The sequence below is a fragment of the Periplaneta americana genome, chromosome 13 (genome assembly GCF_040183065.1).
Source record: "Periplaneta americana isolate PAMFEO1 chromosome 13, P.americana_PAMFEO1_priV1, whole genome shotgun sequence".
NCBI lineage: Eukaryota > Metazoa > Arthropoda > Insecta > Blattodea > Blattidae > Periplaneta > Periplaneta americana.
In genome coordinates this window covers 8,505,472-8,533,244 of record NC_091129.1, presented here as the reverse complement: position 1 = coordinate 8,533,244, position 27,773 = coordinate 8,505,472, and the positions used below count along the sequence as shown (strand labels likewise).

Sequence of the window (27,773 nt, the reverse complement as noted above, 5' to 3'; positions counted from 1 at the left end):
AACTACAAACCCACTGAACACCACAATTTTTTAAAAATATCAACACATCGTCCTAAAAATACCAAAACTAATAGCTCTGACAGATCTCCGCTAGTTGCTGCCGCTGTGATGCTTTCCCATGATGCTTTGCCAAGGCCCAATCGATCGAACCATCGCTTCTTTTCAGATCTAAATGCGTGATTGAATCTAATGACGTTAATTTTCAGTATTGTTCAAGCCAAAACAAAAATAAAAGACATATTTTCATATGAAGTAATTTGATTTCCTTACGCATAATTATGATGTAATACATCTCTTTCAAAGCATTTCAGGGTTATTCAATTCATTGCTAATCCAACATCCAACACAATATTATATAGAAGGCTTTGGAATATTTCTGCTTCGCCATTGGTGGAATAACTAGAAGCGCTCACTTGAAGTGACCAATAATAGAAAAGAACGAAAGGACCGAGAATCTTGGGAAACTAATGGTGGACCAGGGTTTTATTACGATAAGTTAGTAAAAGGAATTAATTTCACTAGGAATTAAATCTGAATTAGAAGGTAAATAATGCTTTAATAATTCATAACGTGTTAATAGTTGTGTTTAAAAAATAATAAATAAGTTATTTAGTGTATAGAGATTTCTTGTTCAATGCAATGTGTGATTCATGGCATTTAAATAACACAATAGATGTTACGTTTTCAGGTTTCATCAATTTATTAAAATGTCGGAATCAAGTGATCTCGATCGCCAAATCGAACAACTCAAGAAATGTGAAATTATCAAAGAATCGGAAGTCAAAGCATTATGTGCCAAAGCAAGAGAAATATTGGTAGAAGAGAGTAATGTTCAACGAGTCGACTCCCCGGTTACAGTACGTATATATACATGTAAATACTCCTCCAGGAAACAGTAATTTTCACAATTTACGGCGTTTAATGAATTGAGATTATCAGAATTATTAGGTTGAATCTAAATATGTAGAAATAAATTAATCGACATACTTGGACTTCAAGATAATAGGCCTACCTTCTTATGTTTACTGTGTTGACACTTTATCTTTGTTGACAAGCTATCATATACATACAGATTGTTTTGTGAGATTGTGGTGTGTGTGGTAGAGTTGAAAGTGGAAATAGCTGTATTTCTTTGAAATAATATTGGTATGTTAGTCTGGCTTCAGTTTTAAGCCATGTCTACATTTTGTAAATTTGGGATGTGTTGTATAGTTAACTGAATTTTAAAGTTAAGGGAAAAATTGGTAATTCGGTAGAAAATGTTGGTCAGTTTGACGGACATCATGGAGGATCAGTGACAGGTTAGATTTGGTTTGTTCAGATTTTCGTTATGCCTACCAAGAGACATATGCACGATATACCAAAAAACTCAACAAATCAAACCTAACCTGTTACTTATCCTCGATGATATCATTGATGTCCGTCATACTTACTAACGTTTTCTACCGAATTACCGAATGTATGATAATAAACTCAGCAATCCGTGTTGTTACTGATCATAGGCCTACTGTGGAAAAATACACTACCTTGTGTTAGGCCTATATTTGTAATAGTTTTTTCTTTGTCCTCTCTTCACTGCTGAAATTTGTATTCCCTCTCCAGTGCTTTTGTATTCATTTATTATTATGTTTCACACGCATAGGCCTACATAGGCTATTTAAACTTTATCAGGTAGACTTATGTTTTTCAAAATGTTGTTTTGTTATGCTTAATCTTGTTTTGTTTAACTTAGGTGTGTGGAGATATTCACGGTCAGTTTTATGACTTGAAAGAATTGTTCAAAGTTGGAGGTGATGTTCCAGAAACAAATTACCTGTTTATGGGAGACTTTGTGGATCGGGGATTCTATAGTGTTGAAACTTTCCTCCTCCTACTAGCGCTCAAGGTAAGTTCATTTCCTTCTTCAGGACTCCGAAACAATTTCTTTTTCCACTAATTTACGTATATTTCTACATATGCTATAGCCGACACTTATAAAAGTAGATAAAATTACATAATTTTCACAGTCCGCCGAGTTAACTCTGTGGTAGCGTGTCTGCTTCCAAACTAGCTGGCCTGGGTTTGGTTCCTGGCAAGGTCAAAAATTTTCTTTTAAAAATTTCTACCTCGGGACTAGCAGAGATGGCGGTGCACAGCTTCTAATCACTAAATTGTGCACCAATATGCCTGGGTTAAATCCAAAATCTCTCGTCAGTGCATATGAAGGGAAGGCATATGTCACTGTTAATAGTGATTCATCCGTGAGATGGGGACATTAAGCCTGGCGGGCTTCTTGGTGCTATTCGACAGGAGTAGGCTATGTGCCGGCACCAGATTTCCCTTCCTCACCATCATCATCATCATCATCTTCTTCACTCATTCCCTACACTACACTTACATGAACACTTAACATACACTCACCCTAGTACACGACATAACTCTTCACTGATACACATCATGCATAATGTGGCCCGCCGAAGTGGTGTGCAGTTTGAAAATGGGTCACAATCCTGCCATCTATCCACAGTATGCGGAACCCCCGAATCACGCATAGTGAAGTGAGTAGGCATTAGATACACACATATGAAGGGTACACGGGAATAACGATCAAGGTCCATTGTACTGTAGAAAGTTTCGAGAAAAACGAATTTTAAAGTTTAAGCACTTAATACTTTGTTATGTGTGTATTTAATAGAAATTGACGTAGTGGAATGTCAAGAACGATGATTTCTTATTACTAGCTAGACCACATGATAGTACTTCCTTTCCACTATAAGATAGCATTATTAACTCAATTTCGATTTTTGATGGACCTTGATCGTTTTTCCCGTGTACCCTTCATATAGTCTGTATGAATTCCGTTTCTGATCCAAGTGAACTTAAGCAAAGGAGTGAACATTGGATATATAGGTAAATAGATAGCGAGTTTTTATAAATTGTGAGGTCAGTGAAAGGTTAGGTTAGGTTAGTGCTTAGTATATTTATATTTTGGTAGAGATGAATTGTGTTGGTGATATTCAATTTCAGATAAGAGAGGATGGGTTCTTTTTTGAAAATGGCATATCATAAAATTTTGTTGATATTCCATTGACAATAAGAGCAATACAAAAATTAAGTGACATCCTATAGTAAAAGAATCTGTTTTAAAAAGGGGTATCGAGAATTGTGTTATGCTATTGTCATTAACCCATTAGTCGTCGCGCAGGGTGTTACGAGGGGGATCCAGGAAATAACGACCGTTCGCGCATATCCGCCGCGCAGCTGACTCCCCTTCCTTGTTTGAAGGTCAATTGGCTTCCTTAACATGTGTTCTCATAATGTTGTGAGTACTGGTTGCAACAAGTCGCCATTGTGCATTTTGTGTTACTTCAAAATGAACGACGTGATTGATAATCCCGCCGACTGTATGGTGAGGAGTGTGATTCGATTTTTGAATGCCCGACATTTGAAACCTGCAGAAATTTACCGGCAATTGAAAGAAGTGTATGGTGATACTGTAATGAATGAAAGAAATGTGAGAAAATGGTGCGAAATGTTCAACAATGGGCGAACAAATGTCCATGATGAAACTCGACCCGGACGCCCATCACTCATCACAGAAGACCTGAAGACTAAAGTGAACGACAGAATCTTGCAAGACAGGCGCACATCACTCGACGAATTGCATATTGCCTTTCCTGACATGTCTTGTTCTTTGCTTGGTGAAATTGTGTCGCAACATCTTGGCTACCACAAAATCTGTGCACGATGGGTTCCACGGCAACTGAGTGACCAACACAAAACTCAGAGAATGGCCTCAGCATTGACATTCTTGATGCGATATCACACAGATGGAGACGCCTTTCTTGATCAAATTGTGACTGGTGATGAGACCTGGGTGTCTCACAACACCCCAGAGACCAAGCGCCAATCACGTCAGTGGCATCATCCCTCATCACCCAAGAAACCGAGAAAATTCAAACAGACTCTCTCAACACAAAAAGTCATGGCTACTGTTTTGGGATCGCAAAGGTGTTCTTTTGCTGGATTTCATGCCAAAAGGCACTACGATCAATGCAAATCGTTATTGTGAGACTTTACGAAAACTACGGCGAGCCATCCAAAACAAGAGGCGAGGAATGCTTTCGAGAGGAGTTGTGCTTCTTCACGACAAGGCCCCCCCGCCCGCACACTGCTGCTTCAACTCGAGAATTGCTGGATCAATTCGGTTGGGAAATCTTTGATCATCCGCCCTATAGTCCAGACCTTGCTCCTAGCGATTTTCACCTTTTCACTAAGCTGAAAGACTTTCTGGGTGGTACGCGTTTTGGAAGTGATGAAGAGTTGAAGAAGACAGTGAACACCTGGCTTAATGAACTGGCGGCAGAGGAGTATAACACGGGAATTCTAAAGCTAGTGAACAGATACGACAAATGTTTAAATGTAGGTGGTGATTATGTAGAGAAGTAAAGGAAGCTTCAGTTATGTAACAGACTTTGTTTTTTTTTCAAATAAATATATTTTTTTTTATTATTACAACAAAACGGTCGTTATTTCCTGGATCCCTCTCATATGAACACCCCAGTCAAATATTACGGAGATCGTAACTTCATATTCAGTAAGTCTGTACTTCTGAAACTTTCAGTACCTTTATAGGAATTGGTAAGGCAACAATAAGCATAAACATTTCTGAAATCAGAATTCACATACTCCAGAGAATAGTGGTTCAATTGGATGCGGGTGGTTAAGCGCGACTGCTTAAGGGTTAAGAGTGGGTGGACTCTTTTTATAATGGGATATCGTGAAATTGTATGTAATTACTGGTTTTTGGTAGTTTTATTTACTTGTATTGTTTTTACATCGTCCATGTTGTAACATCATCGTTTGTTAAACTTTACAAAATTTAAACAATATCCGATAGTAAAAGAATTCCATTACATACCGATACCAAATTGTGTTAATGAATTTTAAATTGATTGTCTTGGAACTAGCAAAGAAACTGTATGTGACAACCATTTAGACTCCAGTTTCCAAAATGAAAAAGCTGTTGCAAGTATGCACACTATTAGAAATTCAAGTTTCACAGAATGTGATGTCTACAGTGAGTCCCAGCAAACATTCATGGTGTTTCTGTCGACTGACCAGCAGCAGGACTTCCCACTACCACTGCTACATGCTTCCATGGACTCACTGCACTTCACCTTACTGTGTTAGCTATAGACTCCTATTAATAACATTCAACACTCACTCTTCTGATAGTAGCTGCTGGAAATGTTGCCCATATTATGTAATACATAATTCACATTATGCAAATCTGGCTTTCAGTTAGTAGCTCCCTGTAAAGCAGGTTTGAATAATTTCAAGGAAAAATTGTTCTGGGACTGGGTAATTATCCCGGGACCCTTCGCTTAGCGTGCAAACGCTCTTCTGACTGAGCAGGAACTATACACGAAACCGTCACAATTCACATTGTCGTAACAAACTATTACTCACACTCATCAATTCCTCTGCACTAGAAAGAATTTACTTCAGCAGTCGTCTACCTCTTCCCCTTTCAATATTAATATTGCATACTCAACAGTAAAACATTGTGTTTAAAAGCATAATTTTAAAAAATGAACACACTTTCAACTAAAAAATACACTATATAGGCCTACACTAAGCACATTAATTAGTTATGTCGTTTTCTTCTTTTAATAATTGTCCTAAAAATTTATTTTTCTGTTTGAATTAGATACAGTATTTTTTATTAAGACTATTGACAATAAGCCACCAGCGTAGCTTAGGTAGTATTTCGTTTGCCTGCTGATCTGGAGTTGCACTCGGGTGTGGGGCTTGATTCCCGCCTGGTTGGGTTTTTCCCAGGTTTTCCCAGTCATATGGCGAATGCTCGACCTCATATCACCAAATACCATCTCTCTATCTCCAAGTCCATCACGCTAAGTAATCCAGTAGTTGTTACAATGTCGTTAAATAACCAAGTAAAAAAAATTGACAATACTGAATATGTTATTGGTCATTGGGTCTGTAGCCTGTGGTAGGCTGTCATTTCAGCTCTGCTTATGTTTGAATACTTACTTACTTACTTTTAAGGAACCCGGAGGTTCATTGCTGCCCTCACATAAGTCCGCCATTGGCCCCTATTCTGAGCAAGATTAATCCAGTCTCTGTCATCATATCCCACCTCCCTCAAATCCATTTTAATATTATCTTCCCATCTATGTCTCAGCCTCCCTAAAGGTCTTTTTCCCTCCGGCTTCCCAACTAACACTCTATATGCATTTCTGGATTCGCCCATACGTGCTACATGCCCTGCCCATCTCAAACGTCTGGATTTAATGTTCCTAATTATGTCAGGTGAAGAATACAATGCGTTCAGTTCTGTGTTGTGTAACTTTCTCCATTCTCCTGTAACTTCAGCCTTCTTAGCCGTAAATATTTTCCTAAGCACCTTTTTATCAAACACCCTTAATCTATAATCTTTTCACTGTAAGAAAAATCCTAATGTAAACAACAGCACGTGACTGAGGTGAGGCGTCATTGGCCACTGTTTGGCGCCATAGATTCTCAGTACATGTTCCCGCCTACTGTTGTACATTCTGTTTCATGTTAAACATTTTCCGTTACTCGTTAAGTAGGCCTAACCTCACTACTATGCATTCATTTGCTTAGGAAACATTTACTTTATAATTATAGTAATTAAATTATTTTTAAGTCTTATGTCTTCACAATGGACAGTTGAGGATACAGAAGCCATACTTCAGTACCACGTGCTTACGTGAACTACGGTACGAGCTCAAGTGACGCCAGCTTGTTACAAGAACAGACTACCTCGGTATTACTGTTGGTATTCATCCGCGTTCATAGTACATAACAACATATAAAAGTAGCTCTTCTTTTACATAGCGTTTTACACATAAGTGAAGTTAAATATTTAATCGTATTTAACAACTAGAATTCAATTTTTTATTTTCAAATAATACAAGATTGTGGTTTCCAAATACGAGCTATATTTTCCTGCATAATGTGAGTGTTTTGACTGGGAGCCAATCACGGGTATGACAGCCACGTGCTTATGTTTACATTCGGATTTTTTTTACAGCGAAAACAGTATATGTTCCTCTCTCAAAGTGAGAGTCCAAGTTTCACAACCATACAGAACAACCGGTAATATAACTGTTTTGTAAATTCTAACTTTCAGATTTTTTGACAGCAGAATGGATGATAAAAGCTCCTCAACTGAATAATAACAGGCATTTCCCATATTTATTCTGTGTTTAATTTCCTCCCGAGTATCATTTATATTTGTTACTGTTGCTCCAGGATATTTGAACTTCTCCACCTCTTCAAAAGATAAATTTCCAATTTTTATATTTCCATTTCGTACAATATTCTCGTCACGAGACATAGCTTATGTTTGAATGCATTATTTAATATTTGCAGAGAACAATCAGTGTAGTACTGAGAGCTATGAAGCATCAAAGTGTTCTATCAAGTAGTAGTGGCAACAATACGTCTAAGAAAAGTAAAATAGATGATACAGTGAATAATTTCGAGGGAAAAATTGTTCCGGAGCCGGATATCGAACCCGGGACCTTTGATTTAACATACCAATGCTCTACCACTAAGCTACTCGGGAACTCTAACCGACACCGATCCAATTTTTCCCTCTATATCCACAGACCTCAAAGTGGGCTGACAACCGTCAAGCAACCAACTTCGAGTGCACACTAACTCCGTGTGACTTAAATTGTGGTTTTCTGTTAACGAACAGTGACGTGTATTATGCAAATCAAGATTTCAGGTATAACTCCCTGTAAAGTTGATTTGAATAATTTCGAGGGAAAAAATTGTTCCGGAGCCGGGTATCGAACCCGGGACCTTTGGTTTAACGTACCAACGCTCTACCACTAAGCTACTCGTTAGTGTGCACTCGAAGTTGGTTGCTTGACGGTTGTCAGCCCACTTTGAGGTCTGTGGATGTAGAGGAAAAATTGGATCGGTGTCGGTTAGAGTTCCCGAGTAGCTTAGTGGTAGAGCGTTGGTACGTTAAACCAAAGGTCCCGGGTTCGATACCCAGCTCCGGAACAATTTTTCCCTCGAAATTATTCAAATCAACTTTACAGGGAGTTATACCTGAAATCTTGATTTGCAGATGATACAGTGGTTGATGTTTCGGAAAGTAAAAAAGCAAAATAAACTTGACGAAAAGTACAGAGTAGCCTATGCATGCACATGAAGATGCATGTCCGGATGTTTCAAATAATTTGTCGGTGTAGTCAGATGTTCAAAGCTAGTTGGTGTTGTAAATATTCTGTACACCCCTTCTTCATGACGCGAGTTTTTTTATTCCTCTAACATGCAATTACATTACAATTTTCTTTTATTACCCTTACAGTAATATTATTTGATATTAAAATTATGAACTTTGCAGTAATTAGTGGAGAGAACTGGTTGTTGAAAGTTAGAATGACACCACTGAATAAAAACATATTGGAAAGGTAATCTCGCTCAACTTGGATGGCCTAAGCCCGAGTAGAGAGATCAGCTTATCTTACCGCAAATGCTTATATTTATGTAGGTGGTCCTGTATTAGTGGCTTAGGAATTTGTTGTTGTTGTTGTTGTTTGCTAATGCTGAATTTCTGATAACGAAATCATTAATTCTCTCGCTCTCCAGTATTTTTCACTCAAGGATGCCAAGTTGATAGTGGCTGGGCAGTGTTGAAGATGATTTTGACCCATTTCCTCTTGAAGATCACATAAGGGGCAGAGTGGCGAAGGAGATATCCCAACCCTATGGAGATGCTTGGCCAAGCAGTCGTGGCCCGTAAACAGTCTACAAATTGCAACTGCATTCTTCCTTGGGTATCCAGGGACTTTTGGGTTGAGACATTCCCACCTTTTATTTTTGGAAATTTGGAGATGATGATTTATTATAATTTTGTGGTATTGTGAAGTAATCATTCTTTTTGTTGTGTAACAGGATAATTGTGTAGCAGGTTTCTGAATAGTACCACAGCCCTTTTTGGCAAGATAATCAGCAGCATCGTTGCCAGTCAATTCGCAATGTGCTGGTATCCATTGAAAAACTATTTTTTTCTTTAGGTTGTTGAGGTGAAATAGGCATTTCCAGCACCCAAGAATTTGTTAACTTTTTGGTGTTAAAGTGGATGTTATAGCTAAAATGGCTGCTTTTGAGTCAGAAAGAATTACTGTTTGCTGGAATTAGCTATTCTGTACAAAAGATTTTGAAGTGTCGTAGATATTGCCTCGACTTCTCCATCAAAAATTTTAGTACCAAATCCAAGGGTTTGTAAAAGGAGAACAGACGGCATGTAGCTCGAGCACCTGCTCCGATTTGCTCAATCTAAAACGGTTACATTTGTGCTAAACTAGCACTGCAGTTTTAATAATGAATGGAGGAGTAAAATTTAATTCCGGAGATAAAAAAGTCCCCCATTCGGATCTCCGGGCGGGGACTACAACTCCAGTCTTATTGGCAAATAGAAGAATGGCGTAGGAATTTAAAACAGGACATTGTCACCACTCTCTTGTATAATAATAACAGCAGCACTGTCCAATGTGCAGCAAAGTGATGATGTAATGGTGATAAGATGCTTGCGAGAGGCTAGCTGTTCTCTCTAAAATAATTTATTATGTTTTGAATCAGGCACAAGTCCAGAGAATTGTAGTGAGACCGTCCAAGCCTGGCGGAAACTTTATAATATGTGTGATTTGCATTGTTGTTTTTGTTTCATATAGGTGAGGTATCCAGACCGTATTACTCTCATCCGTGGCAATCATGAGTCCAGGCAAATCACGCAGGTGTACGGGTTTTATGATGAATGCCTGAGGAAATATGGAAGCATCACAGTCTGGCGATATTGCACAGAAATATTTGACTACCTTAGTTTATCTGCTATAATTGATGGGAAGGTATGTAATTGCATCATAGCTGTAACATATCAATACCGATAGGCCTACAGTCCGCATTTCACGAGAAGATCCCAGCAAGGAATGCGAGTTATTCCCCTACTCTTATAACCTCAGATTTGTAGATAGTTTCTGAGTTCGGAGTACTCTGTTACTACTTTATTCACTTGTATTGATAGAGATTGCTCTAGGTTGACACAAATCAGACAATATAATTTACCTTTCTTTAAGTTGACAGAAGAAAAATGACTCTAGTTTTACAACGAAATAACATTTCCATAGGATTGCCAGGCGTCCTGTATCTAAATGTAGGACATATCCTTTATTTAATGATCTTGTAGTGTGTCCTATATTGACATTATCAGTACGTTTTGAATGTCCTATATTTATATTTTTTTCAATGAATGCCACAAAATTTACCAGTGGACAGACAGCATTTAAAAAAAAATTATTATGGACACAAATCCTGAACAATAGAAAAGTAAATTATGCCATGATGGTATTATTCACTTCAACAAATCAAATTTGAAGAACAATTCTCAGAGTTGTTAATTCTTTGCCAGTATATCTTCAATATGCCGGTTCATAATGGTAATGTTTATATTTTTATAGATTTATTTTACAGGGGATTACTCCTGTGTTCGTCCATGGTCTGGAATTTAGGTTAAGTTTAGAGTTAAGACCTCTCCTGGCACCACATTATCATAGTCATCCTATCACATCATTGGGGTAATGTAACTCTACCTTCCAGGCGCCCCAACCTCAGAAGTGGGTTACAACTAAGCCACGGCCAGGAGAGAAGACCAGAAATGTCGAAAAGATAACCTGGTGGCATTTGATAAAAAAAAAATAATAACCTATCCCTGACATGGAACCGTCCGGCCGTTGACTGAGCCTTGTTTGTACCAGCTGGCCAATGACACGACTGCCCTCCACCTGCTCCTTCAAGAACGCTGAGTTACTGGCTTAGTCTCTCCTCTCACCCCGAAACGACCTAGGGGAGCCTTGCGGGGATCTTCTCGTGAAGTTTGGACAGTATATTTTAAGTTTTCGTTGAATGATTTGATTAATTTATTTTTACAATATAATGAATCAGACTTTTAAAGTTCGTAATACATAAGCATTACTTACTTACAAATGGCTTTTAAGGAAGCCGAAGGTTCATTGCCGCCCTCACATAAGCCCGCTAGCGGCCCTTATCCTGTGCAAGATTAATCCAGTCTCTATCATCATACCCCACCTCCCTCAAATCCATTTTAATATTATCTTCCCATCTACGTCTCGGCCTCCCTAAAGGTCTTTTTCCCTCCGGTCTCCCAACTAACACACTATATGCATTTCTGGATTCGCCCATACTTGCTACATGCCCTGCCCATCTCAAACGTCTGGATTTAATGTTCCTAATTATGTCAGGTGAAGAAAACAATGCGTGCAGTTCTGTGTTGTGTAACTTTCTCCATTCTCCTGTAACTTCATCCCGCTTAGCCCCAAATATTTTCCTTAGCACCTTATTCTCAAACACCCTTAACCTATGTTCCTCTCTCACAATGAGAGTCCAAGTTTCACAGCCATACAGAAGAACCGGTAATATAATTGTTTTATAAGCATTCCATTAACAAATTGTTTTTTTTTAGCCAATAGTGGGCACACATAGTTTACATCAGCATTTCTCAAACTATGATGCGTGGACCACTTGTGGTCCTCAAGTTCTGCTCTTGTGGTTCCTCAAAAAAGACAGAAGAAAAACTAACATTCAAACAAATAATTGCATATCACACTATAGCTGAAAATCTCAGAGTTTGGAAATGAACATAGCAATAGCCTTTCACTTTTTCTCCCAGTACTAATATTTTATGAAATTTCTTACCCTACCCGTCTACCCACTTCCCACTCTACTCTCAACAACAAAAGAGGGATTTAAAGCATATGAACGTGGCGTTTCTCGCCATCTTTTCCCTGTATATCTGGCACCGAGCCTCTAACCCAGCCAGGGACTACCCAAATTCATAACAGAGGACCAAAGTACCGAACCTTTTCATGTATTTATAACTTTCTTAATAGTTTTGCTGACACCCAATCTGAATATTGAAATGGGCACGTACTCTACATCGTACACCAATAATATGACGAAGAAATTTTAGAATCTGCCTATTTTAAAATCCGACAGGTTTCCTTTTTACACTTGTGTGTTTCATCTCTAAGTGCCATTTCAATTTCATGGGTTTCATACACTCGTTTGAAAGCACTTCATAACAAACAACGCATTGAGGTTTTGGTTCACTCTCATTGCTATACCAAGTAAATCCAAGTTCCAAATAACTCTTGTCATATTTACGAAAGTATTTTTACTTTGAATAGCTACCACTAGGACTAGGTATTTCTTTAATGGCACTATAAATAATATATTTTTTCACAAGCAGTTTCTGAACTATTAGCGCTGCCTAAATGAAGCATATCATCAAGTTCCTTTCTTTTCAAAGATCCGGATCGAAGCCAGTTTTCCATTATTTATAATGGGCACTATTTAACAGAGACATGGACAACTACTAGCATGTACCACATAAGAAGGATTTCAAACAACTAACTGCTAACAGGCAAGCGATGAATCAACAATGCACAGAATTTGTTATAAGTTACTTCTGATTGGCTACAAAAAATATAAATAGAAAAGTATTATGATTAATTAATTCTATTTTAAAGTATAAGTATACTGATATTAAAATATGCTACAAAAATGATAAATTTGCTTTCGAAGGGAACAAGAGTAAAGTGGTCCACGGAAGTGTTCTGATTTAAAAAAGTGGTCCCCACTTCAAAAAAGTTTGAGAAATGCTGGTTTACATCATAGGCACTAACGTTCCGGGTGCAAGGCACTTTCTGCGCCCTCAACTCATAAAGCTAAGAAAGTTCCCCCTCCTAATAAAATCATTTCAAGGAACACTTCTAATGTTAAAATAATAATTAATTTTTGGTGAAAGATGAAGTAGGACATAGCAAAAATGGTTATTTCAAATCCATAGATGGTCGTCAATTGCCACAGTGACCATGTTAGTGACGCAACTCTCAATGCCCCCTCCCTTTTTCTCTTCCTGCATTTCAAATGCGCATGATGCAATGGTGACTCCACTTCTTTGTTAAGGTACGGTCACACGTCGCTACTTTTGCAGCGCTACTTTTGTACTGCAGCTGCAAAAGTTGCGTGTCGTGTTCACACGTAAGCCAAAAGTAGGGCGCTGCACGCTACTTTTCGTGCTGTGCAACCAGAGTGCTGCAAAAGTTGCAACTGGAGGTTGCGAGTCTGTTCACACACAAGGCGCTACTTTTGCAGCCGCAGTCATGCTGCAGGTTCCCATCTCCGTGTTGACTTCGCAATATACATTTTGTGGTTATGTTCGCATTATTAAGAAACTCATGCGAAAGCTTCCTTATCTATTATTTGCTTTTGTGTCGTATCTAGTATTCAGAAATTGGCATTATTTTTACTATAAAGCTTTTAAAAACGCCTATATACTTAAATGATAACCAACAGTATATTCACGTAATCAATGTTGGCAACCCTCCTGTTTGGAACTACGCTACGGAAAATTAAAAAAATGAATTATATCGTCACCAATTATGCTCAGACTGTGTTGTGAATTTAATAACTGTTACAAATAATTTATTTTCATCACATTTAACATTAAAATATATCCAAACAATAAAAGTATCATTGACACATTTGGGTGGTAACACTGGTTGCAACCGCAGCAAAAGTTTCAACAAAACCGATATCAAAAATGCTGCGGCTGCAACCCTGAGAACCCTGTTCACACGTCGCTACTTTTAAGTTGCGCGCAGCATGGAAAAATAGCGAGCAGCAGGTTCACACGTCGCAGTACAAGAGTTGCTCAGTTTTTTGTACTGCAGCACTGCAAAAGTAGCGACGTGTGACCGTACCTTTATGATCCACATTTGTTCATTTGAGTTCAAATCCATCGGCTATTGCAATTGAATAATAACTGTCATAATTTTATCAACATTCAGTTTTAGTGATTGTTCCTTGTAATAATCATTGTTGCTGGTGTTTGCTTGTTAAGTGATCAGTGATTGCGATGTAACTACAATGTAACCCCGTGAATATGCTCGTCGAGGGACTATGGCCCTAAAGTGTAATAAGCAGGACAGTGCTATAGATGGGAAGTTATTTATGAAATGGAGAATACAATTTAGACACCACTTCATAGGAAACATGCACTATCAAATTTACTGCACACTCCACAGAATTCAAAGAATGGCGAAATTTTACAGAAAAGATAGGAATATACTGTATTGACAGGGAGATATTTAAGTGTTAAGATCCTTTCATACAAAGGAAAGTACCAGTAAATACATATTTGGACAGTGCTGACCAGATGGTTTCTTCAGGTAGAGGTTGAAATTTCTCTCTTCACTCTGTACAGTCACAGCAACATATTTTAGGTTAAGTTTAGATTTAAGACCTCTCCTGGCACCACATTATCATAATCATCCTATCACATCATCGGGGTAATGTAACTCCGCCTTCCAGGCGCCCCAACCTCAGAAGTGAGTTACAACTAAGCCACGGCCAGGAGAGAAGACCAGAAATGTCGAAAAAACAACCTGGTGGCATTGGATAAAAAAAAAATTTCTTCACCATGCTTTTAAAACATTATAAGTCGCAATTTATATGGAATGTTTTACTCATTTCTGATCCGAAAAAAGTGCTACAAGCAGAATTTGGTAGCATTACAAGAGGGCAAAATTATGCAGGATTATATATGAAACGTCCAGGGACTATATAAAAAGAGTGAAATAAACGGGATAGTGTTATAAGCAGTTTTACTTTCTTAAGGTTGGTTCACAATAAACCGGGAACAGAAACGAGAACGGAAATATTGTTAAATACTGTACATTTATTTTAACATTATTTCCGTTCTCATTCTTGTTGTCATTTCTGCTCCCGGTTTATTGTGAACCAACCTTTAATAAAGAAAACCGTCGAAAATAAAACTGCAGTGAACAGGAAGAGAATTGTAAATTGGGTTGTTGTAGTAGTGGCAGTGACACTAATAGCTGTTTATCATTTCTGCAAGGATCAATGAAGGGTAACCAAAGCAGTGAAAGGGGAACGGTAGTGCAGAAGAGCTGTAGTTTTCAACCATCTTGATTGAACCAGTTTCTATGAGTTCCTGCTGTTATTTTCAACGCCATACTGTGAAATTAATCCATTAGTCTCCTGGCCTTCCAATATAACTGGACAATATTCTCATTTTGTCGAAGTGGAGCATTTCTATGGATATTATATAAGAAAACATACTTATTTTCTGTAAAATATGTAAGGAAACTTTTGAGGAACGGCAGTTAAACTTTTCTCGGATTTTTGTGCAGAGTCCTGCCTCCTTTCCCCTCATTATTTCGAAGAAGACGGTACCTTTGGTTTACTTACTTCCTCACTTACTTACTGGCTTTTAAGGAACCCAGAGGTTCATTTCCACCCTCACATAAGCCCACCATTGGCCCCTATCCTGAGCAAGATTAATCCAGTCTCTATCATCATATCCCACCTCCCTCAAATCCATTTTAATATTTTCTTCCCATCTACGTCTCAGCCTCCCCAAAGGTCTTTTTCCCTCCGGACTCTCAACTAACACTCTATATGCATTTCTGGATTCGTCCATACGTGCTACATGCCCTGCCCATCTCAAACGTCTGGATTTAATGTTCCTAATTATGTTAAGTGAAGAATACAATGCGTGCAGTTCTGCGTTGTGTAACTTTCTCCATTCTCCTATAACTTCATCCCTCTTAGCCCCAAATATTTTCCTAAGCACCTTATTCTCAAACACCCTTAACCTATGTTCCTCTCTGAGAGTGAGAGTCCAAGTTTCACAACCACAAATAAAACCGGTAATTTAACTATTTTATAAATTCTAACTTTCAGATTTTTTGACAGCAGACTGGATGATAAAAGCTTGTCAACCGAATAATAACAGGCATTTCCCATATTTATTCTGTGTTTAATTTCCTCTCGAGTATCATTTATATTTGTTACTGTTGCTCCCAGGTATTTGAATTTTTCCACCTCTTCAAAGGATAAATGGGGTAGCTCAGTTGGTACAGCAGCTGGCTACGGACTGGAAGGTCCGGGGTTCGATCCCTGGTGGTGACAGGATTTTTTCTCGTTGCCAAACTTTCAGAACGGCCCCGAGGTTCACTCAGCCTCCTATAAAATTGAGTATCGGGTCTTTCCCAGGGGTAAAAGGCGGTCAGAGCGTGGTGCCGACCACACCACCTCATTCTAGTGCCGAGGTCATGGAAAGCATGGGGCTCTACCTCCATGCCCTCCAAGTGCCTTCATGGCATGTTACGGGGATACTTCAAAGGATAAATTTCCAATACCTTTGGTTTATATAGTATAAATAAAGTTAACATTTTATTCATTGTTCCATTTAGAATACTTCTCATATTGTCTTCTTTATTCAACGAAATTAATAGCTAAATCATTTGCCTTCCAAGTTTTCAATATAGACTAGTCAAGTCCTTTCTTTCCTTGTTCAGGGTCTTGCATTGTAATAATAATACAGTATGTAGTTGTAATTGTATCATGTCTCTTACACAGTGAAAAGGATACGTGCCTTGACTAATGGCCAGGCTGAATATGGTGATTATCTTCCAATGGTTTCTTATCTAGAGTTGCACTATTTTAAATTCTCTTATGTCTTCTACTCTTGTACTTTACTAGCCAGTCTGTTATTTTTATCTGATTTACTTTACAATCAGAACAAAGATTTTCTCAGTTTTGAGAAAGTTAGGCCTGAGATGTTAGACTACACATGGAAGGAATTAAGGCTGGTTCACAATAAATCGGGAACGAGAACCAGAATGAAAACGAGAAGCAGGGGACGTGAATATGAAAATTTTTTATTCACAATAAACCGAGAATGTAGACAACTATGCATATCGATATGCATGTCAGTAACGATATGTAAAGTCGATATTATGCATTCTGATGTTATTTGTGTATAATTGACCAATGGCGTTCTCTCATGAGTACAAGGCAGCCAACATAAACACAGGTTAACCAACTTCGAAATTTCAACTGAAACATTTAATTAAGTATGGTACTATAAATATGCCCATGCATCTTTATTATCACAACCTATTTTAAGTCTACCATAACATAATAGTAATATACGTTACAAGAGCGGTATGTTGACGTTTTCATGGTCGAGGAAAAGTTGAAAAAGCGAAACGTAGTTGAGCTTTTTTAATTTCCGAGAACATGAAAGCAAACATACCGCTCGTGTATCATACATTATTTTGTGCGAAGATCGTTTATTACATACCTGAAAGACGAATTCCTAATTAGTTGCAGTGAAATCTCCATGTTGGTTTCTGTTTAATGACGGCAACTTCGGAAAACCAAAATATCTTTCTTCAACATTGTTGCTATAAAATGTTTTCTGTGTTTACTATACTCCAGCAGGCCGTGATATACATCTGTCTTTTTTTTCCCCCAGTCTATAAATGCGAACTTAAAACAAACGGTAAGGTTATGTAATGATTTATTTTTCATTTTAATATTTTAACAATATTATTTATATAACATATTGCAGTAATAACATCGGCATCTGGAATCTTGTTGATTTTTTCACGGCTTCGTTAATGTTACTTGTATCAGGAATGCAATAAGTTTCGTGGAGTAGTAGACTTTACTTAATTTTTGCAAATATTTAAAAACAATGATTAACATTGCAATTTAGGTGAAATTGTAGTGGTAAGTTTCCAATTTATAATTATTACTATGTTAAACGTCTCTAAAAATAATATGTTAAAAGCCTAAAGCAGTAAAATGAATGTCGCGCTTAAGCTGTAAGAAGAGGGAAATTGTTATGTGTGTTATGTTGGGAATACTGAATGTGGTATTTCACACTTATCGCATACTGGTTCTGTGCGGAAAACAAGCAAATACGCACGATCTCGCACAAAATAATTAGAGAAGAAACATTTGTAATAGAACAAAAATGAACACAACAGTAGTTATTGAATTTAAGCATGAATATGTAGTGTTAATACAACCAATGCAGCTATTGAAAGCCACGTATTCTCCTTCATTTTCTCATCTTTATACGCTTATTGTAAACGTGAGGATTTTTCTCAGCACTCAATATTAGAATCTCATCAAATAAAACTTGCTCCATGATGCACAGCACAGAACAAAATAATGCATAGGTCATGTCACGGTCTTCTCGCTACAAAATATACGACGACAAAATAGCTTTTAGATGGCAATACAATGAATCTAGTGGGCTGTGATCGGAAACGTGAACACCAAAGTTGAAACTTGGCCAACTCTCCACTCCCTATCCCGGGCTCCGGCAAGCTTTTTGTTAATTGTGAATGCTCACATTTAAATGTACACATTTTAACAATTTTACCGTTTTCCTTTCCGATTCTCATTTCCGGTTTATTGTGAACCAGCCCTTAGTCTCAAATATGAACTGTGTCTTGTTCGCAATGGTGGGCACATTGAGGTCTAATTTCAACAAAACTCCCATTCTTCTAGAATGCATGTACAAACTATTTAACAGTAAATAGGAACAGTTCTCATTTTATCACGTTTTTATTTGATATCTTCCCAAACGGATCACCCTGTATATTAGATAAGAATGAGTATTGTTTATTTGCAGATTTTCTGTGTGCATGGTGGCTTGTCTCCTTCAATCCAAACACTTGACCAGATTCGCACAATAGATAGAAAACAAGAAGTTCCTCATGATGGTCCAATGTGTGACTTGCTTTGGTCGGATCCTGAAGGTAATTTATTAATATTTTTATCATGAAGTTATAAAATAATAAGATCTGTAACTCTCAGCAGAATCTTGATATGTCAGCTGAAACTGTAAGCTGTATTAGGGCACTACATAAAGATTGCAGCATTGTTTTATTTATAATACTTTTTTTTTTTTGCAGATACTCAAGGTTGGGGTGTAAGTCCTCGTGGTGCCGGATATTTGTTTGGTTCAGACGTTGTAGCACAATTCAATGCAGCCAATGATATAGACATGATTTGCAGAGCCCACCAGCTTGTAATGGAAGGTTATAAATGGCATTTTAATGAGACTGTATTAACAGTTTGGTCTGCTCCAAATTATTGTTACAGGTAATTATTTTCTATCGCAAGTTTCCTTATATTATAATTATTGAATAGACTATCTTTCTCACTGAAACTTCTATTCCTGACTTCTTTCTGGTTCGTATTAGTCTATATTTATTGCAAATTTTGACAACAATAAAAGCAATGCCTCACATCAGTCTAGCAGCCAATGTTCACTTTTTATTCATTCACATCCTATTGCGTCACTTGTGAAATCCAAAGATGCTTGGTTAACGATCCGATAACTAGTGGCCCGTTAAATTCCTGTTCTGCAACCCGACAATCCGCTAACTTTAAGGGTCTGTTAACTAATAGAGGAATACATTATTTACAGGTCTGTTTTCTTGCAACCCAGCATTAAAGTAATAATAAAAGTACATAAATCCTGATTCCCAAGAAAAATATATAGATATATTTGTTTTATTTTTTTTTGTTCCTCTGTTTGAGAGTTAAGATAGTCCTTGCTCTCATTAAAAGTTTTCTCCAGATAAAGTGTTGATACTGTTGAAAAGAGAATTGGGTGGTATTTGTACCTGTACTTTGGAGTTGGTTCTAAAGTTTCAGAGTTAATTTAAACTCAGTTTTTTGCTTCCCTTGTAAAATTTCGTGTTTGGTAGTTAGGAGGTTTACCTCTAAGCCAATGAAATAAAATAACATTTATTATAATTACACTATTTAAGAGTAATGGTACCAGTGCATCTATGACAAGTATAATCATATCAGTTAAGGTAACATCACAGTCTACTATATAGTCACGAAGCTCAATATTTACCAAATATGCAAACGTAGATAGTTGCTAACCACCAGGATCGCTACTATCGCCTCATCACAGACCCTTTACCTAGCAGGCGATAAAATGTATTGTACTTTCGATATTGTGTTCTTTTCAAAACATTAACACCTTCCTTCCACTATTGAAATATGAACTACATAAGGTTTATATATTATTTTCATAAAGTATATATTATATTTTATAAACTCACCTTCCTGGATCTTTCGGAAGAAGGATAACTCTGACCTCTTTTTCTTACAATTTACGGTACTTCAAATGTCTTCTTTTTCCATATTATTATTCAAATTATTGTATTTTAGTCAATTACAGTTATTACACAGTTTACACAACAGTGTGAAATACGGCACAGTCAATGCCTTTTCGATCTAGACCAGGCCGTAATGTATGTTCAGGTTTTCTGTTTCAGTGTATGCAGCTCAGTGAATTATTATATTATAATTTTATTGCGTATCATTGCTAAGTTTTATTTAGTGTAATGTGTCCGTAAGTTCCGTTTACTTCTTGTTGCATAATAGCTTATGTTGCAGAAATAATTACAAAACTGTGTTATTTTAATGTGAAGAGAATTTTACGTGTTAACATAATCTGTTCGCATCAACATTTTAAGTTTAGAATGGAAGCTATTTTGAGGTTTAATAAAAAATAATATGTTAAATATAGTAAACATAACCTATAATTTCCATATGACGTAACATATGTAATGGCAGCGCATTGAAGACGAATAAAATTAGACAGAAAGGGGCAATTGGTACAGTAAACATAACCTATAATTTCAACATATCTATATCTGTGCGGTGCAGCTGAAAATTATTGAATTGTGCATGAATGAATGTACAAGAATTAAGCAATATTTAATCGAAATAAAGGCAGGTATTACACATACGAACGTAATTTTCACACCAAAAATAATATTACACCTTATCTCGCAAGGAATTATGTCTGAAGTGTCTCGTAATCATTGTTTTAAATTTTATTAATGCAATTACACTACATTTTAGAGAAATATATGTTACTGTTTATACATTCTAACTAATTTATATGGTTGAAGCTCCTCCCTTCGTGATCGGGTTAAGCGAGTCACATGGTCTGCCTTACGGCCTGTATTAGATCATGATGGCAGTGGCACAGTCTATTGTTCCTAGTACTCACAGCAGTCCAAGCGCCTAGCAACTATCGCAAGAAATGCAAAAAATTATCCCAAGCTTCGTGACTGTATAATATACTAGACTGTGATAACATTCTCAGGAATTCAAAATACGCACACTTTCATAGTATGAAACTGAAATTGTAAGGAAATTCAAGTAAGTACAACTTTTGAAGGTTAAATACGGATAGTAAGTTTTCTTCTTGTTTTTTTTTTTTTTTTCCTTAGATGTGGCAATGTAGCAGCTATATTGGAACTAAACGAACATCTGCAGAGAGACTTCACCATATTCGAAGCAGCACCACAAGAAAGCAGGGGTATTCCTTCCAAAAAACCACAGGCAGATTATTTTCTTTGAGGATCTCAACAGGAAAGTGCCAATATCATTTTCAGGAGAAATTGTAAATTTTACATGAAAAAATTGGCAATCATTGTTCATTCATGTTTCTGCTATTGGCACTGTAAAATGTGGTGAAATCAAGAGACTTTTTAGTTGCGTGTAAGATCACTGACATGTTTAGAGATGGGAATCGTTCATTCTCACTCCTGGTCTTCATAAAATTCATCGGTTCATCCTAGTTACTCATATTTCATTTCCATTTATGTGAATATAGTGTTGTGTTGCGAATGAAAAGACTGTTACACTTGCAAAGTCATTTAGTCCATATCCTCCATGTAATAAATTGCAAGTAACCATGAGTGAATGTATATATATATTGAGTAGAAAGTAGAATATGAAATTTAAGTAAAACGGAAAATATCTCACTTTCATACATTGTGCAAGACTTTCGTATAGTTGTATTTTTCATCGTGTCACCACATGTTTTATGCTATACAGGAACAAACATTCGAGTTTTACATTACTCATAAGGCAATTTTAAGGCCTTCATGAATTGAATGGTTTTTTTAATTATTATATCAATTTAATTGTCAAATTTTCAGTTCCATTTCAGTACCAAGGAGAATTGTATTGCAGTTAATTTTGTGTGTTACCAATTTCCAGATTTCTCTGAATAATGTTTTTATCATTGTACTGTGGTTTAACACATGCGAATAAACGGTATTTTTCAGCAATTCTTTTCCATTAATGCTGTAAACATAATTTTAATTACTGATAAAGTTTACTTTTTCATATTGTCTATGAGGTTATGTACATAACAAATACAATACAATGCTTTTTATAAACATATTTTAATTTTAATAATTTCTGTTTTTGAAACGTGATTTACCTGTCCCTATTTTGCATTATATACAGTGAAATGGTACCGTAAAATTGTGCAGACAATGGTAATGCAAGGTTCTTGATGTGTAGCTTGTAACATTCATTCATCATTAGCACTACAGCCCATGAAGGGCCTGGGCTTCCTTAATCAGTAGAAACCACTATCTTGAGCCCATTGTCTCCATCTCTTGCATCCAACTCTCTGCAGATCATCCTCCACATTCTGAAGCCACCTCAGCCTTGGTCTTCCTTAATCCTCCTGGGTGTCCATATAATGCCCATGTAGGTAATCGGCCTTCTGGCATATGTTCAAGATGTCCCAACCATCTACTCTCTTTCCAGCTAAAGATTCAAGTAAATGTAAATAAATGCACGTGGCATAATGGTTCTTGATTGGCTATTGGACGCACAACGCCTCCAAACTCATGTTTGTCATCTTCTTCCTCATATTAAAATAGTTCCTTCTAAAATAATAAATTGTATAATATACATGGAATACGAGTGAATTAAACATGCTTATAAGAACACTTTCTTACGATTTAAACAACATTTTTATATTAGTAGCTTCAGACATTCCATGTTAAATCATTATAACGTGCATTATGGCAACGCGCATGCGTAATAGGCATTAAATCCCTCCCAAGGTGACTTGCAGCTTCACAGAGCACAAAAGCACAGCTGTTAACACAGTGCGAGATGCAGTGTTGCCAACCTCAAATAAATTTCTGTAGAATTAAAGAAATTCTCTACTCTTCAAAGAATAACATTTAATCACGAATCTACAGAACATGAAAATCCACTATTCCCAGTAGAGAAATAATAAATATTAACCCTCTGTGAGCATTTTACGGGTTAGTTCAATGAATGTGTTGAAATGTCTGCAATATATCAGACGGTGGCTGCCCTGCGTGCTCACTTGCTGAAAATAATGCGCCCTGGTGGCTGCTTTGGTAGCTAGCTTGCGATTGCAGAGTAATACATTTCGGTTTTGTTTACGTCTACTTCAATCTTTAGTTGGAAATAGAGTAAGTCTGCCTTTCTTAATGAAGGAAACTATACTCGGCTCTCCATACAGTTCCATTAGTTCTTTATTTGTTCTACTTCTAAACTGACCATTTTCAAAATGGGGACCATATATCTTTCTCAGAACTTTTCTTTCCCAAACTGCTAGCATATTTTCATTATTTATTGTTAAAACCCAAGCTTCGCTAGCATATGTAACCACTGGTCTTAGAATAGTTTTATAAATTATTTTCTTTGCAGATCTGGATAATGAACCGAGTTTAAATACGATGAAAGAGTAATGGAACAGAGAAAAATTCTCTCCGGCGCCGGGATTTGAACCCGGGTTTTCAGCTCTACGTGCTGATGCTTTATCCACTAAGCCACACCGGATACAACTCCAACGCCGGTTAGCACATGTGTGGACTTCGGTCCTGCGTTCATAGACATCTATGACGTAGTGCAGAGGGTGGCCACTAGAGGGAACCCAAGAGTTGGAGCTTAATCTGAGATGATTCTAACCGGCGTCGGAGTTGTATCCGGTGTGGCTTAGTGGATAAAGCATCAGCACGTAGAGCTGAAAACCCGGGTTCAAATCCTGGCGCCGGAGAGAATTTTTCTCCGTTCTATTACTCTTTCATCGTATGATGACGCAGAATATCTGCATGGAAATATCATATGTACTTCGGTACATTAAAATAATATATATGATATGCGTAAATCACTTCGTGATTTAAGACGGCGCTTATTCCGTCGGATCCCGGCCAACTAGTCACTCATATCGAGTGTACTTCAGCACATGTGTGGACTTCGGTCCTGCGTTCATAGACATCTATGACGTAGTGCAGAGGGCGGCCACTAGAGGGAACCCAAGAGTTGGAGCTTAATCTGAGACGATTCTAACCGGCTTCGGAGTTGTATCCGGTGTGGCTTAGTGGATAAAGCATCAGCATGTAAAGCTGAAAACCCGGGTTCAAATCCCGGTGCCGGAGAGAATTTTTCTCCATTCCATTACTCTTTCATCGTATGATGACGCAGAATATCTGCATGGAAATATCATATGTACTTCGGTACATTAAAATAATATATACGAGTTTAAATAGTTTTCCATGCCCAAACAGGCACCTATTACCGGCCATTATTCTTGTCTTTATTTCTGAGGATATATCATTATTGTTTGTAATCATTGTACCTAAATATTTAAAACTTGTACAATTTTCAAAATTATGGAGATGAAAGACCACATGGTCCTGCATCTGTACCTCTCTTCTGGATGTTTTCATATACTTGGTTTTCCTTTCAGTAGCTTGTAACACCAAATTATAATCCTACCTTTATTTCCTGTACTACCAACACAAGAAAACCCAGCACTTCTTCTAATGGCAGCTTTGGAAGTTCAGTCCATTTGCATCTTAGGAATCCAGTACAGTGCGTGGATGATTTTGCTATCCTAAAGATAACAATTTAGCTGTTTACAGTGTAGTAGGTGACTGCTATCCATCTTAATGTTCCTTCCTTGCATATTGTCTGCATTCAAACGAAGAGTGAAGACTTCTTAGGCATTCGATAAGTAATGGCAACAATGCATAAATCAGTGCTCCTATAGCCCCGTCGCTCTTATTTCCGGCAGCCAATCACGTTGCAGGTCGACATTTAAACGTGTGCGTCTTGTGATTCGCTGATGATGATGTTATGCATTTCCTAAGGCTCGATAAATACTTGATATAATTGCCCGCCATTTTAGCTCTTTCGTTGGCGATCGCAGAAAGCACACGAGGACGTTATTTGCCACTCAATTATCTGCTGAATTACAGTGTGTTTGATTTATTATCATAGGAACTACGACACGATAATGTTTAACAGTGTGGCAAATAGATTCCTCGTCTCGTAGCTCGGCAACGAAAGAACAGAAATGGCGAACGATACTACGTACCTAGACTTTATAGAGCATTCTCTTCCTAAGGGTACGTACACGTTGGAGCAACGATAAATGATAAAAGAAACGATCTAGCGACGCTTTGGTATTATCAAAGAATCAAGTGTTCATATCAGAGCAACGAGGACGCGGGAAGCGAACATTTTGATTTATCAGAAGATATTCTATGCATTCACTTAATGAAAGAAGATATATAGGAAATATCAGCTGCTTAGTTCAAGGTTAATATAACTTAAATACGTACAAAATTAAACCAGTTTCTCATCCCAAAGATAATATAAATTCGTTGTATTATGATTGGTTCTTGTGATCACATAACATATGACCAATAAATACACAACTGATCAATTTGTCAATATCTACAATAATTAATTTAATATGCCGAAATAATAATAAATCGATTAATATTCGGATATATTGACAACCACGGTAATTATACAGATTAATATTACCTTAATCAGAGATCTTATAAATGACAAGAGCGAAGAAAATGGTACTTGTCTTTTTCGTCGCTTTTATCGTGTATCTTCGCTTTTATCGTTACTCCAATATGCACACCTCAATGACAATGCATGCTTCAATTCTCCCTGATATAGCATCGCTGCTGCTTTTATCGTTCATCGTCGCTTCAACGTGTACGTACCCTTAGACGTAAGCAAAGAGGAGGAGTCACGTTGGGAATAACAGCGTCGCGATTATAGTGGTGACCAATGACATCTTGTACTATGTAATAGAGCAGCAATTGTTTCATAAATTTGCAATATTGAGAGGCTCGAAGTAGCCATATACAGTGGCTGGTTCTGATTTGTAGTAAACAATACATCCCTAAAGGTACGAACAAAGGTGTTTCGTAAAAATTCAAGTTGCAACTCACTGCTTTAGGGCATTACAAGAAGCCAATGGGAGAGAAGTCCTACCATACTGAACTATTGTAAGTTGGGTGGAAGTGAGGCATTCACTTTTAATCAAGAATTGACATCTGAAGAGCTTTAGATTGATCAGTGAGAGAGATATCCAGAAATGCTGCTGCAGATTGAATCCGCCATCTTCCAAGAATTTGACAACGTATTGTTGACATGATGGAGACTATATTTGAATTGCTTCATAAAGAAAGTGCTTCAGTCCATTTTAGCTAAGTTGTGGGAAATGAAGAAAAACTCTCCGGACAGATGCCTTTTCCTTTACAAAACGTTCACATTCGGATCACAATATAACAATGAAGGAAACATCGAACTGGCTTCCTTTCTTGATAAAACGATGTGTTGAACATTCAAGATGGGAAATTCAAGGTTAACTCAATTTCGAAAAAAAAATGTGACTGATGCCCTTTCTTTATGAAGCAATTCATTTGAAGTATGTACGGTAAATGTCAAAAGTAATCTAAATAAATTTAGTGTGAAACATTATGTTGCCATTACTTTTCGAATGCCTAGTATTTTACATTTCTGTGAAATTCATGAACACGATTATTATTTTATGGTTTAATATCAAGTTTAAAGAATTCTAGAATCCTGTTTATGAAAGAAAATACAGTAGAACCTCGATTTTCTGTCCACTGGTTATCTGGTTATACAGTCTTCCATTACAAACATGACTATACTGTTTTCGCTGTAAGAAAAATCCTAATGTAAATACAAGCACGTGGCTATCATACCCGTGATTGGCTCAGTAGAAACACTCACACGACGCAGGAAAATATAGTCCATATTTGGAAACTATCATCTTGTATTATTTGAAAATAAAAAATTGAATTCTAGTTGTTAAATACAATGAAACATATAACTTCACTCATATGTAAAACGCTATGTAAAAGAAAAGCTACTTTTATATGTTGTTATGTACTATGAACGCGGATGAATACAAACAGTAATACCGAAGTAGTCTGTTCTTGTAACAAGCTGGCGTCACTCGAGCTCGTAGTTGTTCTCGTAAGCATGTGGTACTGAAGTATCGCTTCTGCATCCTCGATGTGTGTGTTTGGTTATTAAACATAAGAGTGGAAACCCTCTCAAAAGCGGAGAAAAACAAATAGTCTTAAATGTATATAATAAGTTATGTGAGTTTTAATTAGAGTAATTATAAGTAAATGCTTCCTAAGCAAACGAATGCATAGTAGTGAGGTTAGGCCTGCTTGACGAGTAATGGGAAATGTTTAACATGAAACAGATGTACAACAGTAGGCGGGAAAACACGTACTGAGAATCTATGGCGCCAAACAGCGGCCAATGAAGCCTCACTTCAGTCACGTGCTATTGTTTATATTAGGGTTTTACTTACAGCGAAAAGATTATAGATTCGAGTTACCAGTGAAAGGGAATCGAGCTGTAAAGGTCATGCAGGCAGTCGTGTTTCTAATAGAATACAATGTATAATGCATAAATGTAACGTCTCAAATATGCAGCATATATATATATATATACATATATACACACACAAAAGATTTTAAAAGTTTATACATTTATTTCACCTTATATCAAGTTAGTAGAAATACCAAAAATGCTATCAACAGTTACCCATGGAATTGCTTTTTTTCATGAAAATGAATATATCTATAATAAAATTCATGATGAATCTTTCGTAAACTACTGTTAACACTTGAATATAAATAATTGATTAAATGGCGATC

General features: G+C 37.0%; 1 protein-coding gene across 1 annotated transcript; it reads left to right on the top strand.

Moving 5' to 3' along the window:
• The first annotated feature begins 407 nt into the window (after window positions 1-407).
• On the top strand, window positions 408-22,176 carry Pp4-19C (protein phosphatase 19C). Its single transcript, XM_069842880.1, has 7 exons — window positions 408-543; window positions 689-857; window positions 1,733-1,885; window positions 9,723-9,896; window positions 18,584-18,710; window positions 18,867-19,056; window positions 21,216-22,176. Exons 2-7 carry the CDS (start codon window positions 708-710, stop codon window positions 21,343-21,345), a joined length of 924 nt encoding a protein of 307 aa, XP_069698981.1. The 5' UTR covers window positions 408-543; window positions 689-707; the 3' UTR covers window positions 21,346-22,176.
• Window positions 22,177-27,773: the final 5,597 nt, after the last annotated feature.